A 21,182-nucleotide genomic window follows, 5' to 3' on the forward strand; every position below is an offset into this window, starting at 1 on the left:
ATCCTACTGCCCGGCCTTCCAAAACTCCCTCATTATCGTGTTTCCGCCGAGCGATTGGTTGTCCATATCCGCCCTGCCGCATGACGTGTTTTGGTGTAAACAACAGGCGGCCCTGCGCGGGTCTGCAGGGGTCTCTGGTATACAGAGCGCGTCGTGCGCTCGTCGCCGTCCGCCCCTCCCCCCCCCCACCCAACCCCACCACATCACCCACCCCTCCACCCTATCCAAACCCCACCCACCCTCTCAGAGTCCACGGTTGAGTACAGGTCGCAATAAATGTGACGAGAATAAGTCCACAGTAATGCTTCGTACATGCTCATATCTACCGCAGCCTTTGTAATAATTTCTAGTGTAGATTGGTCTTTCCCGTAATACAATTTTCTGGTGATCTATCGCAAATATATGGAATGAGGAAATAAGGACGTACAATTTATGACGATTCCTGCTGGAACGACCGTCATAATCCAGCCACTTGATGTTTACAGATTCAGACGACTGTGGGAGAAATTTGCACCTGAGGAATCAAATCCTGAAAATTCAATCTTTGATTTATAATCAATTTCCATCCCCTCGATTTGTGAATACGTTTAGGTATGAATGGTTCAACAGCGGATACATCACACAAATAGCTGATAAATGTGCTCCTCCTGTTAATTATTGCTTTGAAAATTGTGATACATGCTGTAAACTGTGCAATAATATTACAATAATCAGATATGTGTGATGCACAATGTGTGTCTGTATGAAGCACTTCTTTGCAATGGATAACATACGTCCCCTCATTATTGCACTGACTATCTAAGATAATGTAATACAACTTATGTACTAAAATAAGAAAGCAGGTGTCAAACCTGATATCCAAAGCCAAGCAACCAAAGAAACGAAACAAAACAAACAACGAACAAATGAAACAAAGACCATGAAAAAACAAAACGGGAATAGCCTCTCGCTACCTCCACGTTGCTTATTCCCGGAATCGACAGAGAGCTAGACCTCACTGTTTAATTAAATCCTTCAGGAGCCCGTCCTTCATGATTGCACTGTGAAACGGCAAACAACACTGCCACCATGTGTGACAAGCGTCATATGGCATACAGAGCGCCCATATTGCGGTATTTACGGGTATTTCCAATTTATAGCAGACTACTGCGACTTCGGGATGTAACTTCATCATATGTGGTTGAATTTGCAGTTAGTTAGACTATTCCATTTTCTACATGTAAACTGTTTAGTGTTTCAAAATGTGAGGAGTGGGGAGTATCCCGAAATACATCAAAATGTTTAGAGATGTAATTGCATTGTGGTAAAGTGAAGTAGCAATCATGGAAATTTCAACGTATTTTATATCTCCTACGTCGATATGTGCTACGAAAGATAACAACAGCATTTTCTTCGGGAGGGTTTTCGCCACTTCAGCAGTCTTATGGGAACAGATGAAAAAATACGTGTCTCATGTTTTGACCTAGACTATACCATATTCGAAGAGAATCTGAATCGGAAGTGGCACCTAGGTAGTGTTACTTGTTAGTAGTGTTGCTACCCTGGGATAACAGTGACATTGATAGGAGAATGTGGATTAGAAACACTGTTGTTCTACTAACCATGATGTCATACCGTTGAGCCCCCATCATGTGTCACGTGACAAGCTTGCCACCGTTATCTGTGGTGACATTCACACACCAAGCAACCACACCTTACTTTTTGGAACAGTGTCAGCCACTGAAACAAAATAGGCATCGCATTCCAGTAGTTCCAGTAGTTTATAGGCCATTAAAACGAGACATACAACGGCATTTTAGTGCAGAGCAGCCATTTCGTCCATGCTCTAATGAATCCAGATGATCCGAAATTATTTTGCATTGTTTTCTGAATCATCTATCAAAAAAATTACCTAAGGAGTTAATCTTTCAGTTTTTCCTCATCTAAAGTACGGCAGCACCATACAAACACACTCTCACACACACACACACACACACACACACACACACACACACAAAAATCACATATGCGCACGTGCACGCACACATATTCCTCTAATTTGGGGTTAAAACATGGTTATGAAGTCTTAAATTAAATTCCCCATGCTGTTCCAGGCCCAAATAATTGCAAAACACATGTGGGTAAAAAATAACATGCTAAACAGGCCGTTGACACATCATGTTGTGCCTAAATGAGAACTGTAACAAAACTAACCTGACTAACCTGACCAAGTTTATAAATGCAAAAAACACTTGTTGACTAAAATACAATGCTAAGCAGTAAAACACACAAACAAATGGGCAGCTGGAGGTACTGCCAACTACTGGAATAATGAAGTTAATTCCAGTCTTCAGTCCACATTTGGTGTAAGCCACAACGGTCCCTCAAGTTAAATGTTTCCGTACCTAAACTGTTCTATGACACTTGTCAGGTGTTAAATGAGGTCTCCAGGTACTACATAAAAGTTGTTGGTACTTTTTATACTACGTTATTGGTGGTTGATAGGGACGAACTGTCAACAAGTCATGTTTTTTACAGGTTTTTCATAAAGTTTTCACCTTTGCAACCATCAATTTATGTGGCAAGAAAATAATGCATCATCTAAACTATAAAAATATAATCCATGATACCGATCAGAAATTATTGTTCTCATTACAGTTGAATAAGGCTTAAATAAGGTTATGTGCAAAAATAACTGTCACAGAAGGCTAAAATATATCCGTCTGGAAATAAAATGCTTGCATATCCGATAGTCAACTATTAAATAATGCAAAACATGTAATCAAAATAGATGATGTAAAAACACACATCTAAGACACTAACAAACGAATTGACCAGACATCATTTTAGTAAGGAGAGCACAAGGGTTTCGACACGATCTTTTTGCGATTTAACTCTTAAACTAAATATTTTAGTAATACCTAAGGAGAACTTAATAATAGGAAATTTTTACATACTACACAACACAGCTAAAGATCGCGATGGAACGAGAAAGAGATGAAGGAGAAAATATAATCTTTGCTATAGAAATAAAATAATTCAGCAAAATAAATAACGATTTAGAGTAGAAAAATGCCCCCCCCCCCCCACACACACACGCACGCAAAGGTAGCTTATTGAAATATGCAAGTTTAATGACCAATCCCTGATTGCTAATCAAAATTAGAAATTCGACACACAACCAAATTTTATCATTTTTCTTAAAATATATAAGATTTCGTGTACAGAACACACATGACACTATTGTCATAACTTAATTTTTCTGTAAATATCACTCTCAACTTCCAGTCCACTGAAAGTTGTGAGTCAAGTTTAACATGTGTCAGACTATGCACAAATTAACCTCAAGAAAACTTAGAGACAACAAAACAAAGCAGCACTGGGAATTTAATCTTAGAGATGATAATCTTCTCTTAGGCACCTGACGGATACACTCCTGGAAATTGAAATAAGAACACCGTGAATTCATTGTCCCAGGAAGGGGAAACTTTATTGACACATTCCTGGGGTCAGATACATCACATGATCACACTGACAGAACCACAGGCACATAGACACAGGCAACAGAGCATGCACAATGTCGGCACTAGTACAGTGTATATCCACCTTTCGCAGCAATGCAGGCTGCTATTCTCCCATGGAGACGATCGTAGAGATGCTGGATGTAGTCCTGTGGAACGGCTTGCCATGCCATTTCCACCTGGCGCCTCAGTTGGACCAGCGTTCGTGCTGGACGTGCAGACCGCGTGAGACGACGCTTCATCCAGTCCCAAACATGCTCAATGGGGGACAGATCCGGAGATCTTGCTGGCCAGGGTAGTTGACTAACACCTTCTAGAGCACGTTGGGTGGCACGGGATACATGCGGACGTGCATCGTCCTGTTGGAACAGCAAGTTCCCTTGCCGGTCTAGGAATGGTAGAACGATGGGTTCGATGACGGTTTGGATGTACCGTGCACTATTCAGTGTCCCCTCGACGATCACCAGTGGTGTACGGCCAGTGTAGGAGATCGCTCCCCACACCATGATGCCGGGTGTTGGCCCTGTGTGCCTCGGTCGTATGCAGTCCTGATTGTGGCGCTCACCTGCACGGCGCCAAACACGCATACGACCATCATTGGCACCAAGGCAGAAGCGACTCTCATCGCTGAAGACGACACGTCTCCATTCGTCCCTCCATTCACGCCTATCGCGACACCACTGGAGGCGGGCTGCACGATGTTGGGGCGTGAGCGGAAGACGGCCTAACGGTGTGCGGGACCGTAGCCCAGCTTCATGGAGACGGTTGCGAATGGTCCTCGCCGATACCCCAGGACCAACAGTGTCCCTAATTTGCTGGGAAGTGGCGGTGCGGTCCCCTACGGCACTGCGTAGGATCCTACGGTCTTGGCGTGCATCCGTGCGTCGCTGCGGTCCGGTCCCAGGTCGACGGGCACGTGCACCTTCCGCCGACCACTGGCGACAACATCGATGTACTGTGGAGACCTCACGCCCCACGTGTTGAGCAATTCGGCGGTACGTCCACCCGGCCTCCCGCATGCCCACTATACGCCCTCGCTCAAAGTCCGTCAACTGCACATACGGTTCACGTCCACGCTGTCGCGGCATGCTACCAGTGTTAAAGACTGCGATGGAGCTCCGTATGCCACGGCAAACTGGCTGACACTGACGGCGGCGGTGCACAAATGCTGCGCAGCTAGCGCCATTCGACGGCCAACACCGCGGTTCCTGGTGTGTCCGCTGTGCCGTGCGTGTGATCATTGCTTGTACAGCCCTCTCGCAGTGTCCGGAGCAAGTATGGTGGGTCTGACACACCGGTGTCAATGTGTTCTTTTTTCCATTTCCAGGAGTGTATAAGTAGAAAATAACACTGTGAAAATCTACACAAATTGTTCATATTTTGTATTGCTGACGTATTTTTACAGATATTATACACTTGGAAAGAACACTTTGACAGTTGACAAATGTCATACAAAAATTTACAGTCATTTTATGGATCGTCGGCAAACATTATATAAAAACATAAGGAAGTAAAGTATAATAATAAAAGACAAATAACACATGAAGGATTGTTGTGTGTATTACAATAGTCTATTTCTAGAGGTTCACATGTAATGTTTTAACTGCTAGTTCATGGCACAAACATTGTGTGTGTGTGTGTGTGAGTGTGTGTGTGTGTGTGTGTGTGTGTGTGTGTGTGTGTATGTGTGTGTGTCTGTCCGTGTCTGAGTCTGTATGTTTAGCTAACATATTTTAGATGTATAAATACTGCAATACACACCACTCAGATAAATTTATGGTTAAATACATTTAAAAGTTTCACAGAAAACCTAAATATTCAATTAGTTTTGAGCATGTCCATTTCAAACGTGGCTTCTTAGAATTTGAATGACGTCATGAGGTGGGTGGCTTGTTATGTGATAGATAACGGGGTGCATGTCTACTGATATAGATACTAGGGAGATGCAGATTCTTGCTCATTTGCACTGACTATGGTCATTGGTGGCCCAGACTGATGGTGATAATATTACTGTTTCTCTATTTATTTTATTCCTCAGTGTCCTATGTTGAAGTATTCCTATTATTCCATAATATCTTTTAACATCCTTCTTTCATCGACCAATTAAAGTATTTCTTTTGTCACCTAAGATTTCTTTCCATTTACCTTCCTTGTATTTGACTCTGCGTGACTGGTGACTACTCTTTGCAGAGTGTTCATTTATATCGAACTGAACATCCTGTTGCAGTGCTCATTATCATAGTAACTACAGCCTTAGGGAACTTCAAATACTCCTTATCGTTCCTCATTCCTTCTGCATACCACATTTTTACCTTGATTCTTCTTGAATATTCACTTAAACTTCAGTCTACTCTTCGTATCATTACTATACTGATTATACGAAAATTAGGAATAACTTTAACATCAACATAAAATTATGTAACATGAGGCAGATTTATCATCAATAGAAAGTTCTACTAACAGTGAATACGCTGTTCAAAACCGCAGACACAGGAAGATTCCAGCTAGATTATTTTATCGCCAGACAGAATGCCACAGACACTGATAATTCTTACCAAAAGTACCGCTTCAGTGTCCTACACAAGACTATTCACACAGTTTCAGAACAGAAAAAAGTGTGGGATCTGATGAAGTGAATGTGACAGCCACAAAGAAATGAACTTTTCTTATATATGGCTTTCAGGTGATGTTTGACGCAAACAACAATTAATACGTTGTTCCAAACCAGCTAGACTCAATTATGTGCCTGCAGATTAAGTAAGGTGCCGATTCCAACTACCTTTTTTAGTCGATCACTGATTCGATCTGTCAGGAAGGCGTAACTTCTCTCCTACGGGGGCATTGTGGATGCGACAGTGGACGTGGTCAGAAACCAGTTAGTAAGATGGCAGTAGCTGAGGGACACACATCTGTCTACAGAAATACGTTTCGGAATTTGGAGTCAAATAAAAACACCAGGGTGAAACTTCAGTTAACGGGAAGCAGTGCTGTGCTGTGGTGTAAGGGTCGAACGGCAGCGTGACGGCATGGCATACGGCGTCGGTTCAAAAAATTCTGGAACGTTGGTGATTTCGCTCCAACGGAGTGCTGGAGCGAAATGCGCTTGGCATACGCATGGGTTTAATGTGTAGGGGAACGGGGGATAGTATGGGCGAGCAGGTAGTGTGGGCCAGTTGGTATTTCAGCTATTCACTACTAGGTAGCAACACGGTACACCGGGTAATCTTTGCCGCCAGCACCATTTCACCATGTGCAGAGAGTTTGTTTGATTCCCAGTGTCGTATCGTCTGTAAGTGGTTACTTTTTGTTTGTGTTCCTACAAGTTGTTGCCTCGGATACTTTTTAACATCAGATTGCATGATTACAGGTAAGAATATGCTTTTGAAATTAGAGATATTATTTACTTTACTCTATTAATATGACAGTGACAATTGCATTTCGTTTCCTCTAACAATGTTTAGCTTACTACCATGTTTTCATATCAGTGTGAGTCGAGTAGTGTGGGCCATGCGACATTCGGGTGGTATGGGCAACGGAACCCATTTCCTTTATTTTTCTTTTTAAGTACACTATCCCAGCATTTAAGAAAAGAACCCTCAGATTGCTTCCCATGGAGAAGCTACAATCACTTCTGGAGAGACCACCACTTCCTCTAATGCGCTACACTCAAGTGAACATTCCGATTTTGCAAGTTTTTTAAAAGAGATGTCGCCTTTGCCCTCCTGCAGCGAAAAGAGGTTGACATGTCGGAAAAGAAAGGCAGACTGAAGCCAAATATTGACATCGTATCCAATAAAAAAATATGCTGACAGATAAGGAAGATTTACAAGAGCAAAAGCAAAAAGCACAACAGGAAAAGAGACGAATGAAATTTTCTAAACAATAACAAACGATGATCAATAAGAAGAAGAAAAATGAATAACTCAACATTTTTCGTAATGACAGTCCTACACCAAGCACTTCTGAGGACATTGTATATGTAAAATGTATTGTGTGTGGAGAAAGCTATGAGGAAAATTGGATTCATTGCAACAGGTGTGAAGCTGGGCACATGAGCTCTGTGCGGTCATTGACGACTTACTTTTCCTTTTTTACTTGTGTGGTCTCTGTAAGCTAAATAAATCATAGGGTAATCAATATTATACTTTGGGTATCGTAGGGTATTCAATGTTATACATTGTGTATAAGGTTAAACAATAAGACTTTTATTTAAAACATGTTTTTAATTTACAAAAATAATCATATTCGTGTGGCCCATACTACCCGCCAATTTTTAAAATGCCCAAAATGCAAGGTTTATGCTGATTACATTTTGCGTTATAATCCCTTCAAAAATTGCTAAAGATATTTTTATTACTTAGAGGAAAGAAGTCGAAAACATGATTTTTCGCTCATAACTGACTTAAGCTACAAATATATTGTGTATTTTATATTTCTCCTTAAATGGACCATAATACCCGCCGTACCCCTAATTGCCGGAAGTTTAATTGTTGTATATCCGTCAGTTATTGTTCAGTGCTGTATTTAGTAGAGCGTTGTCTAGCACAGTTTGCGAATTTCGAGATGGCAGAGTTAGAAGAGCAACGCGTCTGTATTAAACTTCGCGTGAAACTCGAGAAAAACACACCAAGAGATGCAAGAAGCCAACGGTGATGGCTGCTTAAGCCGTACTCGGAGTTACGAATGGTTCACATGGTTTAAAAATGGCCGGACAGAAGTTAAAGATGAACTCGTTCAGAACGCCCTTCGACGTTTACCGACGACGTTCATGTCAGGAACGTCAAGGAAATTGGGCGCGCCAATGGAAGACTGACTATCCAAGAGATTGCAGAAGAATGTAACATTTCAGTTGGAACATGTCTCTGAGTCCTCACACAGCATCTCTGAATGCATCGTGTTGCCGCCAAGTTCCTGCCACGGCTCATGAGTCAAGACCAGAAAGACCTTCGCCTCACAGTCTGTGAAGAGTTTTTGGATCACGGAAATTGGAATGAAATATTCCTTAAGAGAATCATAAGTGGTGATGAGACATGAGTCTACGGTTATGTTGTTGAGACCTAGGTTCAATTTTCAGAATGGGTCGGAAAAGGTTTTCCAAGAATAAACAAGCTCGTCAGCACAGATCAAATGTCAAAGTCATGCTGACATTTTTCTTTGACTTTGGAAGATTAATTTATCATAAATTCCTCCCTCAGGGACAAACTGTTAATCGATGGTTGAGTCGGGACCTGTTGCGACGCCTGCGAAAAAATGTGTGAAGGAAACGGCCTGAATTGTGGGGAGAGAGTTTACAGCTCATGCATGACGATAACGCACCCGTATATTAATCCCTATTGGTCCGTGACTATTTCACAAAAAACGAAATCACAGTGCTGTCTCATCCTCCGTTATCTCGAGACCTGTCCCCTGGCGACATTTTTTTATTTCCAGAGTTAAAAATTCCGTTGAAAGGATGAAGATTTGCAACGATAGACGAGATTAAAGAAAATTCGAGGACGGAAATTCGCGCGATCCAGCAAGTGGCGTACCAAGACTGCTTTCGGTAATGGAAACGGTGTTGGGAGCGATGTATCAATTGTGGAGGAGAGTACGTCAGGGAAAACCATGCACAATAAGTAAACGGTAAGCGTAAACTAGTTTTGTGGACAAAGTTCCGGAATGTTTTGAGCACCCTGGTCCCGAGCTGGGAGGCTGGGTTGTAATGGCCTCCACAACTCAGCTGTCGCTTAGAAGCATTTGCTGCAGTACCAGGCAGCGGCATGGTGGCAGGGTGGCATGGGTAGCCCCAAACTCGGAACGTTGGCGTACAAGTGCCAGGCTAACAGTGGATGCTGATGGCTCAAGCAGCACGACGGCTGTCTAGTTACGGCAGTCGCCTACACTGAAGAGCCAAAGAAACTGGTGCACCTCCCTAATGTCGTGTGGGGCCCACGCTGGCACGCAGAAATGCCGCAACACGACGTGGCATGGACTCGACTAATGTCTGAAGTAGCGCTGAAGGAAACTGACGTCATGACTTCTGTAAGGGGCTGTCCATAAATCCGTAAAAGTTCAAGGGGGTGGAGATCTCTTCTGAAAGACACGTTGGAAAGCATCCCAGAAATGCTCAAGTGGAAGTGTTTAAAGTCATAAGTGGGTTTCTGGAGCCAATACGTAGCAATTATAGACGTGCGGGGTATCGCACTGTCCTTATGGAACTGCCCAAGTCCCTTGGAATGCACAATAGACATGAATGGATCCAGGTGATCAGACAGAATGCTTACGCACGTGTCACCTGTCAGAGTCGTATTTACACGTATCAGGAGACCCATGTCACTCCAACTTCACACTCCCCACACCGTTACAGAGGTTACACAAGATTGAACAGTCCCCTGCTTACATGCAGGGTCCGCACGATACAATTTGAAACGGGACTCGTCCGACTAGACAACATGTTCCCAGTTATCAGCAGTACAATTTCGGTGTTGACGGGTCTAGGTGAAGCGTAAAGCTTTTCAAGATTACACGAGTGGACCTACGGCTCCGAAAACACATATCGATGATGTTTCGTTGAGTGGTTCGCACACTGACAATTGTTGATGGCCCATCATGGGAATATTCAGCAGTTTGCGCAAGGGTTGCACTTCTGTCACGTTGAACGGTTCTCTTCAGTCGTCGTTGGTCTCGTTCTTGAAGAATCTTTTCCCAACCGCAGCGATGTCGGAGATTTGATGTTTTACCGGATTGCTGATATTCACGCTACTCTCGTGAAATTTTCGTACTGGAAAATCCCGACTTCATCGCTACCTCGGAGATCCTGTGTCCCACCGCTCGTGCTTCGACTATAACATCACATTCAAACTCACTTACGTCTTGATAACCTGCCATTGTAGCAGCAGTAACCGATCTAACAACCGCGCCAGACACTTGTCTTACATCAGCTTTAAACTAACACACACAGCAGGCGCGAAACTACGCCACACATTTGGGCCGCAATACGCGTTCAATGAAAGAGTTAAGCTTGGAAGAAGCTAATTTGTGATTTAAACACATCATTCACTACACACGGGGTGGAATTACTGTAAATCTGAGTTTGTAATGCTTTAAATCCGTATTACAGCAGCTCTCAATCTGTCACACTTGAATACTGTGACTGCTCAATGCTCCTAGTGAAATAACGTTCATCAGTATATACTTGAATAGCTGATGTTTCTGTATTACTTCTCACACAGTACAGTCTATAGTCCCCAATTTACATGCCACTAATTGGGTACTGTTTCTCATCAGTGTGCTAAAGGAGGATTTTACGCATCAGCATAAACTATTGAGTGGAAAATTGCTTGGGGCTGTAAAGGCGTAATTACTATTTAGCAGCGACATCATTTATTTCTGAACACAGTAAAGTATTCAGTAAAACAGTTCCTTCGAAGATTCTTTAAAATGATCACAATAACTGGAATATAATTTAATAATAATATTCAACGCAACAGTACCAAGGAACTTCCTTAAGAGATCAGCAGTTACCTAATTTAACTAAATCACACATCAAATATATATTACAAAATCTCATAATTAAAAAATCAGTTCTGGTTCAAAATTCCAGAAATCTACTGTCAGAGGATATTTCAACATGCGAACACTAAATCCATGTGCTATGACATAAGAGATACCACCATAATTACAATTCAAACTATACGCATTAAATGCAGGACGCAAGAACACAACAAAATGAGAAAACAACCATGGTTTTGGTCAATATTCTTACTAGATAGCAAAAATATTACTGTTAGGCCCGTAGTAGTTTCTTAATCATAGCACTGTCAGCGAATGTCGTCGAAGGATATTATAGTGATCATTTCTTCTGTCAGCTATTATCATTGAAAGTAGTCTCTTTGTTATACGCAGCAGTAACTGGAAGAATAATGTAGTTTCTGGTTTTTGCTTTCAGCCGCCGCTACTTCTGCACCTGTTGCTACTCTTGCTGATAGCTGCAGGCAACGCTATAAACCCAGGTGAGCTACCAGTTTTAATTTTCTATAAAAGACCACCGATTTTCTGATGCTTGGAGATACAACGGAACAACGGAAATTTGGGTCTAGGTTAAGATTTACTGAAGAAGTATCTATAACCCTGCTGTACTTTCTAATGGAAGGTGTCGTCCTTGATAAACGTATTAAACGTGTAAATAAGGAAATATCTTCTCAGTAGCAAATTTCTACTATCTGTCACAGTTAGGAGAGTCTTTGTGTTCACAATCAGTATACTATCCTGTTTCCGCCAGTTACATTAAGGAGTTGTCACTAGAACATTCGTTGTGATGGCGTAAAGTTATAGAAATTATATGGGCCAAAAATTTTCTGTTGTGGTAAGTTATCAATCAGTACGATACATTTTCCGACATGAAATCATATTCTTCATTAAACGACTGATGCACTGTAATATAAAAATGTAAAAGTCAATGTTCCCAAGTTTGTGTCAATCTCTAGCTGTTTGAAGAGTTATCCATAACAAGTATTCAGCCATCCAAGAGTGTTTTTAAGTACCTGATCACCAGGCAATACGTAAAACACTCAGCTCCATTCACCCCACACTCATTTACGGCATTACATCCCTATACTAACGAAGCATACAGTACGTTGATACCGCATAACAGTACACCTTCGTTCGGAAGTAAAAAAACGAGATTTCTGCATTATCACCAACAAAATATGGCATAATTGCACCTTTATCTTCCATTCAACTTAGCGCATACTCAGTGGCTTTAGTGCTTCGCTTAGCCTGTTGGTCACCGTAACAACATCCCGATATTGCTCTATCTCACTACTGATATACTCTAGTAGAGTAAAATGTAAACATGTATGCATTTGAATAGCCCTATCGTCTAGCATTTCGTTTGCTAAAGTGATATAGTTGTTACCTCTTGGTTTCTCTCGGCCTTCCTTATGGCGCGGTGACTTGTTTCCTTGTGAATTCCAACAGATTCGTATAGCAACACTGTACAAACTATGGACCTGCCCTGGTCTTGATCTGTGCATTTATATATTCTTCAGCCATGATTTTTCCTATACAATGGAACATATAATAACCAATTAGTATTATATTCGTTCTCATAACCGCGCTGCAATTCCCTCGTATGTTTGTATATCGCACGTAGATTCTGGTGCCGTCCTATGAACCTGTACAAAGTGGTTGCTGATGGATTTGTGTATCTGGAAGAAGAATAAACAACTACTACACAAGTCGCTTTTTACCCCCTTTTCGTATCCATGAAAACTCTCGTAATAACCAATTCACTACTTGATGGTACTTCTTTATCACTATACAATGACCTGATAAAATATTTTTATTACCTCGTTATTGCCTTCTTAAACTACCTTGACATGGACATCTATTTCCAGTTTGCCTCTGCCATTTAATTTTCCTGATTTAGTTCATGTTTAGGGCCTATTAACACGAGCAGCTCACGAAAGCGAAGTCATCAGTATGATTACAACTGCAAGCCACACCGTATAATACCATTTAAATATATTAACCTGTTTACACGTGTCTCCTCCCATTAGACTGAGTTAGATATGCTGAGGTGCTCCAGGTCTACTGTGCGGTGACGTGGTATCAGCGCCGCGTGGGGTATCCGCGCGGTCTCAGGTGCCTTGTCACAGTCCATGCCCATCCCCCACCCGGAGGTTCGAGTCCTCCCTCGGGCATGACTGTGTGTGTGTCGTCCATAGCGTGAGTTAGTTTAAGTTAGATTAAGTAGTGTGTAGGCTTAGGGACCGATGACCTCAGAAGTTTGGTCCCATAAGATCTTACCTCAAATTTCCATAGTTTTGATTTCAGTGTGAAGATACAGAAAGTAAAAGCAACAGCAGCCACAGCTATTCCTTACCAACGATTATGGCAGCGTGGTACACTAAAAAATTCACACAATTTAAGCTCCTAGCCGCAGATCTCTTGCCTCATTCACCCCTCTGTTTGAAACAGCCTCCATATCAATACTGCAACAGATATTATAAGATAAAATTATTAATTCCAGAAACTTTTGCGAACAAAGTATCTGTCAGGAAATTATATTGAGCGTCACATGTCGTATACATACACTTCAGTCTTTAAGTCCCAGAGCTGCTACCTGTATAGTTCAATGGCTTGTATCTGGCAAATCAACATTTTACAAGCAACCTTTTATAGAAAACATGAGTGCCATAAGTCACGATGTCTCAAAAAAGGTTTGCACCTTTTCGATAATGAAGCGCTTCATAGTGACGTCATAATCGCCACTCATAGGCATAATTTCCCGGCCGAGTACTAAGAGGCCTTGAAACGCCTTACATTTTAAAATGGTTCAAATGGCTCTGAGCACTATGGGACTCAACTGCTGTGGTCATAAGTCCCCTAGAACTTAGAACTACTTAAACCTAACTAACCTAAGGACATCACATACATCCATGCCCGAGGCAGGATTCGAACCTGCAACCGTAGCGGTCGTGCGGTTCCAGACTGTAGCGCCTTTAACCGCTCGGCCACATTTTACACCTCAATAATTGTTGGATATAATAAGATAAACAGTAATTTCAAACGTAATACAAATATTTTTTTATATTTTTCAGCAAACTTTTCCTGGACAGTGATGTACCTGCATACAAGAATCCTGTAAAGGAAATTACACACTGTTTCGGCTGCATCCATTGCTCCTGGTGTCACTGTCTGAGCTGCATCATTTTCTCATCCTCTTACACTGATCTCGTTGACACCACTATCTCGCAACTTCGTTCAGCGCCTTACTTCCCCGTGTCTGCAAACAACGAAAGCTACACAGCTCCGCTGTTTGCAGACACGGGGAAGTAAGGCGCTGGCCGCTAGAAAGTTTTTTCCTACTATAGACTGATAAAAGTCAATAAATACCTTTCCTATACCGAATGCTCATTCTGTCCTGTCTGTCACCAGATCTCTGGTGCCAATCAACAAACTATAAACTTTATTGGGTTAGCGTCAAACTGAGGGAAGAACATGGGGGATAATAGCGAACGACGTGTACTCTTACGCCCAATTAATAGTGTACGTTTTACATTGAACAGCAAATCGGACTTTCTCCTGGTGCAACTATCAGTTCTTTCCCTGAGTGACAGAATTTTTTTTAAATTTGATCCATAAAAAGTGCCACGTCGTGACTGGTAGAAGAAAAATTTCCTTAGAACTGCTAATTGATCGTCAATAGTTAATCGCAGATGAAAGACAGACGACACGATTAAAGAGAGAACTGAAGGCCTCTTCGAGGAGGGGGGGGGGGGAGGAACTGTCCGATGACTTCAAAAAATTCAAAACACTTTCTCACCAGTTTTTTAAAAAATCCGCAATTTAAATGACGCAAGATGTCCGTAATTTACAGGAAAATAGATGTAAGCTATAGGGGAGGACAAGTAATACGTAGTATGTAGAAGATCCATTCGGCACTGGCCTCATTTTAATGAATGACACTGCAACAACACATCGAACTGCGCAAGTGGAGGAGCTCTTTGAAAGAGAACATAATCGGCGAATAGAGTGACCTGTTGGTTTCCCTTACTTGAATCCCATCCAGCACTTGTGGGATGCATTGGGAAGGCATATTGCAGCACGCTTGCTTGCACCAAAGAGTATCCAGCAGTTGTCTACCACGCTGGTGGAGGAACAGAACGCTGTATTGCAGGAAGTGTTTACCAACCGGCATGGAAACACGTGACAGAGCATGCACTGCTGTCCGTGGTGATTACACGCCGTACACAGAACCACATCTCGCCTTTTGTAATTTTCAGGGCAACATCACAATCACGGTGACTTCAATGTAGTTTTTTCTTTCAATAAAAGTGTCATTACTATTTGCATTGCACATTTGTGTCACTTACCTTGTGTACTAAGTGTAGCGGCTCCTTCTATGTATGGTCCAAGTTTCATAAAGCTGTGTTACTTGGCTGTGACGCAATACCATGCCAAAGTTATTTTCGTCCTTGGGGTCCTCACACGAGTGTACTTACAAAGACCACTAGGATGCCTGGGCTGGGTCGAAAGCATATGTTTACTAATAAAAAGCACATTTTGAAAACATAAGAAGAGATAACAGTAACATGACTCGAGATATTGGCATGAGTCGGAGAAAACGCAACTTCCCATAAGAAAAGAGTGCATTCCTAGAAAAACTTTCTTGGCAGTTGTGGCTCAGTTCGTGCTTTTACCTTGGCGGTAAGATGTCTGTATGTTCAATTACGAAAGCCACTGTTGAATAATCCAACTGGCAGGAAAGAGACCATGAGCTGGTCAATCACATGCAAATACTCATCTGTAGAAATGTTGGTGGAGCACTAGGAGTGAAATCACCCTAATGTGGCACTTTACTACTGCAGGTTTTGAGTGTGGACACCGACGCTAGCCTTAGCATACTGTACCACAACTTGGAGGTCAATCAAGTGTATGGTTGCGAGTGTCGCTACCGTTAACGGTTGGGATCCACTCCATACCAGACCACAGTCATAACACATATTGCTGCCTTCGTCAAAGCACAGCCACTTATTCTACAGAGGAAACAGTGAAACTCTTTCGTATATTAAATTTTTATTAAACACTGACATACAGAATTTTCCCTGGCAGAAACAACTCAAACTTAATCTATTCAATTATTACCCACAATACTCAAACCCAACGCGACCCGGCTGCTATACATTGACATCATGACTTCCAATAATTAACACGAAAGAATGGGCCTGAATTGCAAGAAATCCTAACAATAATAAAAATCCAGAAAATATGAAATTAAATAAATATGAAACCAGCTCCAACTCTGTTAATTACCTAAACTCACTTCAGTTCCAGAAATATGAAACCACCTCAAACTCTGTTAATTGCCTAAACTCAGTTCAATCATGAATCCCAATAGGGGAAACCCCATTCTTTTTCATTAGTCACTTACTTCACAGAAAATCTTAATAACACGAACTACATCAATTACAGCAAGTAGAAACAACATCCAGCTAAATCAAAAGATTCTAACTACTATAGACTAACTACTAGGAGGCATATAGTTAGCTAAAAAAAGACTTTGTTCAAGAGCAAACAATATATTTAGAAAATTTTACCTTATTTATGTGACATACAGTTCTCAAAATTATAAAAGCACTCCGTCTTCAGGCCACGAGTGGTCCATCTGGGCCATCTGACCGCTGTGTCATCCTCAGCTGAGGTTGCGGTGTGTGGTCAGCACACCACTCTCCCAGTCGTGATGATGGTTTTATTTGACCGGAGGCGCTAATATTCAGTCGAATAGCTCCTCAATTGGCATCACGAGGCTGAGTGCATCCTGAAAAATGGCAGCAGCGCATCATAGCCAGAATGGTCACCCATCCAAGTGCCGGCAACGCCCGACAGCGCTTAACGTCGGTGATCTGATGGGAGCCGGCGTATCCACTGAGGCAAGGCCGTTGCCTCTAAATACTATATTTTTTACAATAATTCGACTACTCAAACATTACCAACAACATCCACCCTCATACATTTCCTTACATATTTTCTTATAAACACATAATTTCCTCTCACTTTACATTGTGTGTCCTACGAACACAGAGTCTCCGCCAAGAGTATCATGTCCATACACTTTCCTATCCACTCGCTAACTGCTAGTCCGTCCAACCTCAGAATCTCTTGCCGATGGCGCAGAGCGCTGTGAGCGGTATTAACACAGTCTATAGCAGTGCCAACATACAAACAGGCTACTAACAACAGGAAATTATAGAAAACGTTCTTTTTCTGACAGTTACTGGTTGTTTTTGCACAAATGGGCTCGTTTTAAACTTTGAAGGAACCCATCTCACCCATTTTTGTATTGTTAAATTTATCCCACATCTTACTTCTGTAGCAACAAGTAATAATGAAAACGGCAGAAGTAACCAACTACCTAGATGTATTAATGATGAAAACATAAAATTGGAAACACCGCATGACAGAACTGCCAAAAAGTTTTGTTTCATTTACTTTTACTATAAGAATAATTGACAACATTGGAGCTGTATAAATCAATAACTTGACGCATTTTGCATATCTCATTCACTCATGTCTTATGGATTAACATTCTGAGGTAACTCCTCATTTGGGCAAATGTATTCATTGAACAAAAGGAAGCAGATTTATGTGTGGGTTTCCGTCACATGCAAGTTGCTGGCATTTGTTTAAACAGCTTGAAATATTAACGACTGAGATACAGTACATTTATGCACTTACGAAAACTGTTAGCAACACTCCATCAGTGTCTGAGAGTAAGAGATATACACTGTTAAAACACTAGAAGGAAGTATGATCTGCATTACCCTCTAGTGAATCTAGCATTGGCAGAGGAAGCTGTGAAATATACTGCTATAAAACTCTGTGCCAGCCCTGAGAGGCGTACGTTATTTTCGGACTTCTTCCACAATGTTGTCATTCACTGATTTGTTACTGTTCTCAATTAATTTCTCTATCAGGTTCGTATTTCTTTTACATGCTGATGCTTGTTACAATTGTTTTGTACGAGATTTTATTTTCTTTTACTTTTCTGTATGTGCATTTGTGACGGCAGTCCTAAGGTAGTAACCTGCATAAATTGGAAATACGGCGACGCAGTTTCAAGTCAGTGGAGATTTCCTTTCATTTCTCCCTTCAGGGGACAGGGAGAATTCGTTCGGATTTCTTTTCAAACTTAGTTGGCGAACCAAATCTCAATGGCAGGGCCGAACTTTCCCGCCATCAAATCGTTTGATTCGTCCTACACTTCGCAGCATAAAATATTCTAGAAGAATCTCGAAGCTTTCTCTGCTACGTAAGAACTGAGACCGACGAACGGCAGGGCTTACGAGACCCTCTCATTAGCTTAGGGCGTCACACTTTTTGGTGGGCATAGCAGACTGGTCACTTAGTCACGCAAATGACACCGAGTGTTTACGTCGGAGCGAGGTTGCAAAAGATTCAGAAAGGCACTCTGCTCTCGGGGCCTAGTTAATATGGCCACTCTGCTGAAATGAGGAGATATGATTTTTAGTTGGGTTGTATCGTGTACCTTAGGACGCGTTTAAACCTGTTGGTATGAGCACCTTCAGGCACTTGAAGCGACTATATTTAAATTGTTTTTTGTGTATGAACTTCTCGCACCTATAGTGAAAGTTAGTATCATGAGTTCAGTATGTGGTGTGGACGTGTACCCTTTCGAGTAGACCCTCTGTCTTGTTCGTGGTTAGAGTTATACCGACCGCCCTCCCCTGAAATAATTAGATGCAGGTAGATATGCGGAGCATTTATTGGGTTTTATCCTTGTCATAATGCTGAGTGAGAATCTCTTTTCTCACTGTGGTATGGAATGACATGTGGTCATCCACCAGTGCTATTTAGTTAGCATACTCGACACCATTGTCATTTTCAAGCTATCTGCGAAACATATAAGGTGAATAATTCTTGTACGTTTTTATTAGTTAAAAATTACGCTGTAATTTTTACACTAAAATGTGGACGTAAGTACGGAAAGAGTGTAGACATAAATTTTCAGCCAAAGCCTGCTTCAGAAAAGAACAAAGGACACACTCAAGCAGATTCACCCAATTATACACAAAAAACTCACACACACGTGACAGCTGTCTCTGATTGTTTTATCCAGATTCTGTTTTAAATTGGTAGTAAATGTCGTTGTTGTTGTGGTCTTCAGTCTTGAGAATGGTTTGATGCAGCTCTCCGTGCTACTCTATCCTGTGCAAGCTTCTTCATCTCCCAGTACCTACTGCAACCTACACTGAATCTGTTTACTGTATTCATCTCTTGGTCTCCCTCTAAGATTTTTACCCTCCACGCTTCCCTCCAATGCTAAATTGGTGATCTCTTGATGCCTCAGAACATGTCCTACCAACCGATCCCTTCTTCTAGTAAAGTTGTGCCACAAACTCCTCTTCTCCCCAATCCTATTAAATACCTCCTAGTTAGTTATATGATCTACCCATCTGATCTTCAGCATTCTTCTCTAGCACCACATTTCGAAAGCATCTATTCTCTTCTTGTCCAAACTAGTTATCGTCCATGTTTCACTTCCATACATGGCTACGCTCCATACAAATACTTACAGAAGCGACTTCCTGACACTTAAATCTGTACTCGATGTTAACAAATTTCTCTTCTTCAGAAACGCTTTCCTTCCCATTGCCAGTCTACATTTTATATCCTCTCTACTTCGACCATCATCAGTTATTTTGCCCCAAATAGCAAAACTCCTTTACTACTTTACGTGTCTCATTTCCTAATCTAATTCCCTCAGCATCACCCGACTTAATTCGACTACATTCCATTATCCTCGTTTTGCTTTTGTTGATGTTCATCTTATTTCCTCCTTTCAAGATACTATCCATTCCGTTCACTGCTCTTCCAAGTCCTTTGCTGTCTCTGAGAGAATTATAATGTCACCGGGGAACCTCAAAGTTTTAATTTCTTCTCCATAGATATTAATACCTACTCCGAATTTTTCTTTTGTTTCCTTCAATGCTTGAACAATATACAGATTGAATAACATCGGGGAGAGGCTACAACCCTTTCTCACTCCCTTCCCAACCACTGCTACCCTTCCACGTCCCTCGACTGCCATCTGGTTACTGTACAAATTGTAAATAGTCTTTCGCTCCCTGTATTTTACCCCTTCCACCTTCAGAATTTGAAAGAGAGTATTCCACCCAACATTGTCAAAGGCTTTCTCTAAGTCTACAAATGCTAGAAACGTAGGTTTGCCTTTCCTTAATCTAGCTTCTAAGATAAGTCGTAGGGTCAGTATTGCCTCACGTGTTCCAATATTTCTACGGAATCCAAACTGATCTTCCCCGAGGTCGGCTTCTACCAGTTTTTCCATTCGTCTGTAAAGAATTCGCGTTAGTAATTTGCATCCGCGACTTATTAAACTGATAGTTCGGTAATATCCACATCTGTCAGCACCTGCTTTCTTTGGGATTGGAATTATTATATTCTTCTTGAAGTCTGAGGGTATTTCGCCTGTCTCATACATCTTGCTCACCAGATGATAGAGTTTTGTCAGGACTGGCTCTCCCATGGCCGTCAGTAGTTCTAATGGAATGTTGTCTACCCCCGGGGCCTCGTTTCGACTCAGGTCTTTCAGTGCTCTGTCAAACTCTTCACGCAGTATCATATCTCCCATTTCATCTTTATCTACATCCTCTTGCATTTCCATAATATTGTCTTGAAGTACATCGCCCTTGTATAGACCCTCTATATACTCCTACCACCTTTCTGCTTTTCCTTCTTTGCTTAGAACTGGATGTCCATCAATGCTCTTGATATTCATGCAAGTGGTTCTCCTTCTTTCAAAGGTCTCTTTAATTTTCCTGTATGCTGTATCTATTTTACCCCTAGTGAGATAAGCCTGTACATCCTTACATTTATCTTCTAGCCATCCCTGCTTAGCCATTTTGCACATCCTGTCGATCTCATTTTTGAGACGTTTGTACTCCTTTTTGCCTGCTTCATTTACTGCATTTATATATTTTCTCCTTTCATCAATTAAATTCAATATTTCTTCTGTTACCCAAGGATTTCTACTAGCCCTCGTATTTTTACCTACATGATCCTCTGCTGCCTTCACTACTTCATGTCTCAAAGCTACCCATTCTTATTCTACTGTTTTCTTTCCCCCATTCCTGTCAATTGTTCCCTTATGCTCTCCCT

General features: G+C 41.6%; 1 protein-coding gene across 4 annotated transcripts in view; it reads left to right on the forward strand.

Moving 5' to 3' along the window:
• The window catches only part of LOC126145599 (suppressor of lurcher protein 1-like), a 579,327-nt gene that overhangs the window by 164,323 nt on the left and 393,822 nt on the right, over nucleotides 1-21,182 (forward strand). For all 4 annotated transcript variants that reach the window (XM_049915569.1, XM_049915568.1, XM_049915571.1 and 1 more), the window contains one exon: nucleotides 11,428-11,491. In XM_049915569.1, the coding sequence (XP_049771526.1) occupies nucleotides 11,428-11,491 (64 nt within the window). The remainder of the gene's footprint in view (nucleotides 1-11,427; nucleotides 11,492-21,182) is intronic.

The sequence above is a fragment of the Schistocerca cancellata genome, chromosome 2 (genome assembly GCF_023864275.1).
Source record: "Schistocerca cancellata isolate TAMUIC-IGC-003103 chromosome 2, iqSchCanc2.1, whole genome shotgun sequence".
Taxonomy (NCBI): Eukaryota; Metazoa; Arthropoda; class Insecta; order Orthoptera; family Acrididae; genus Schistocerca; species Schistocerca cancellata.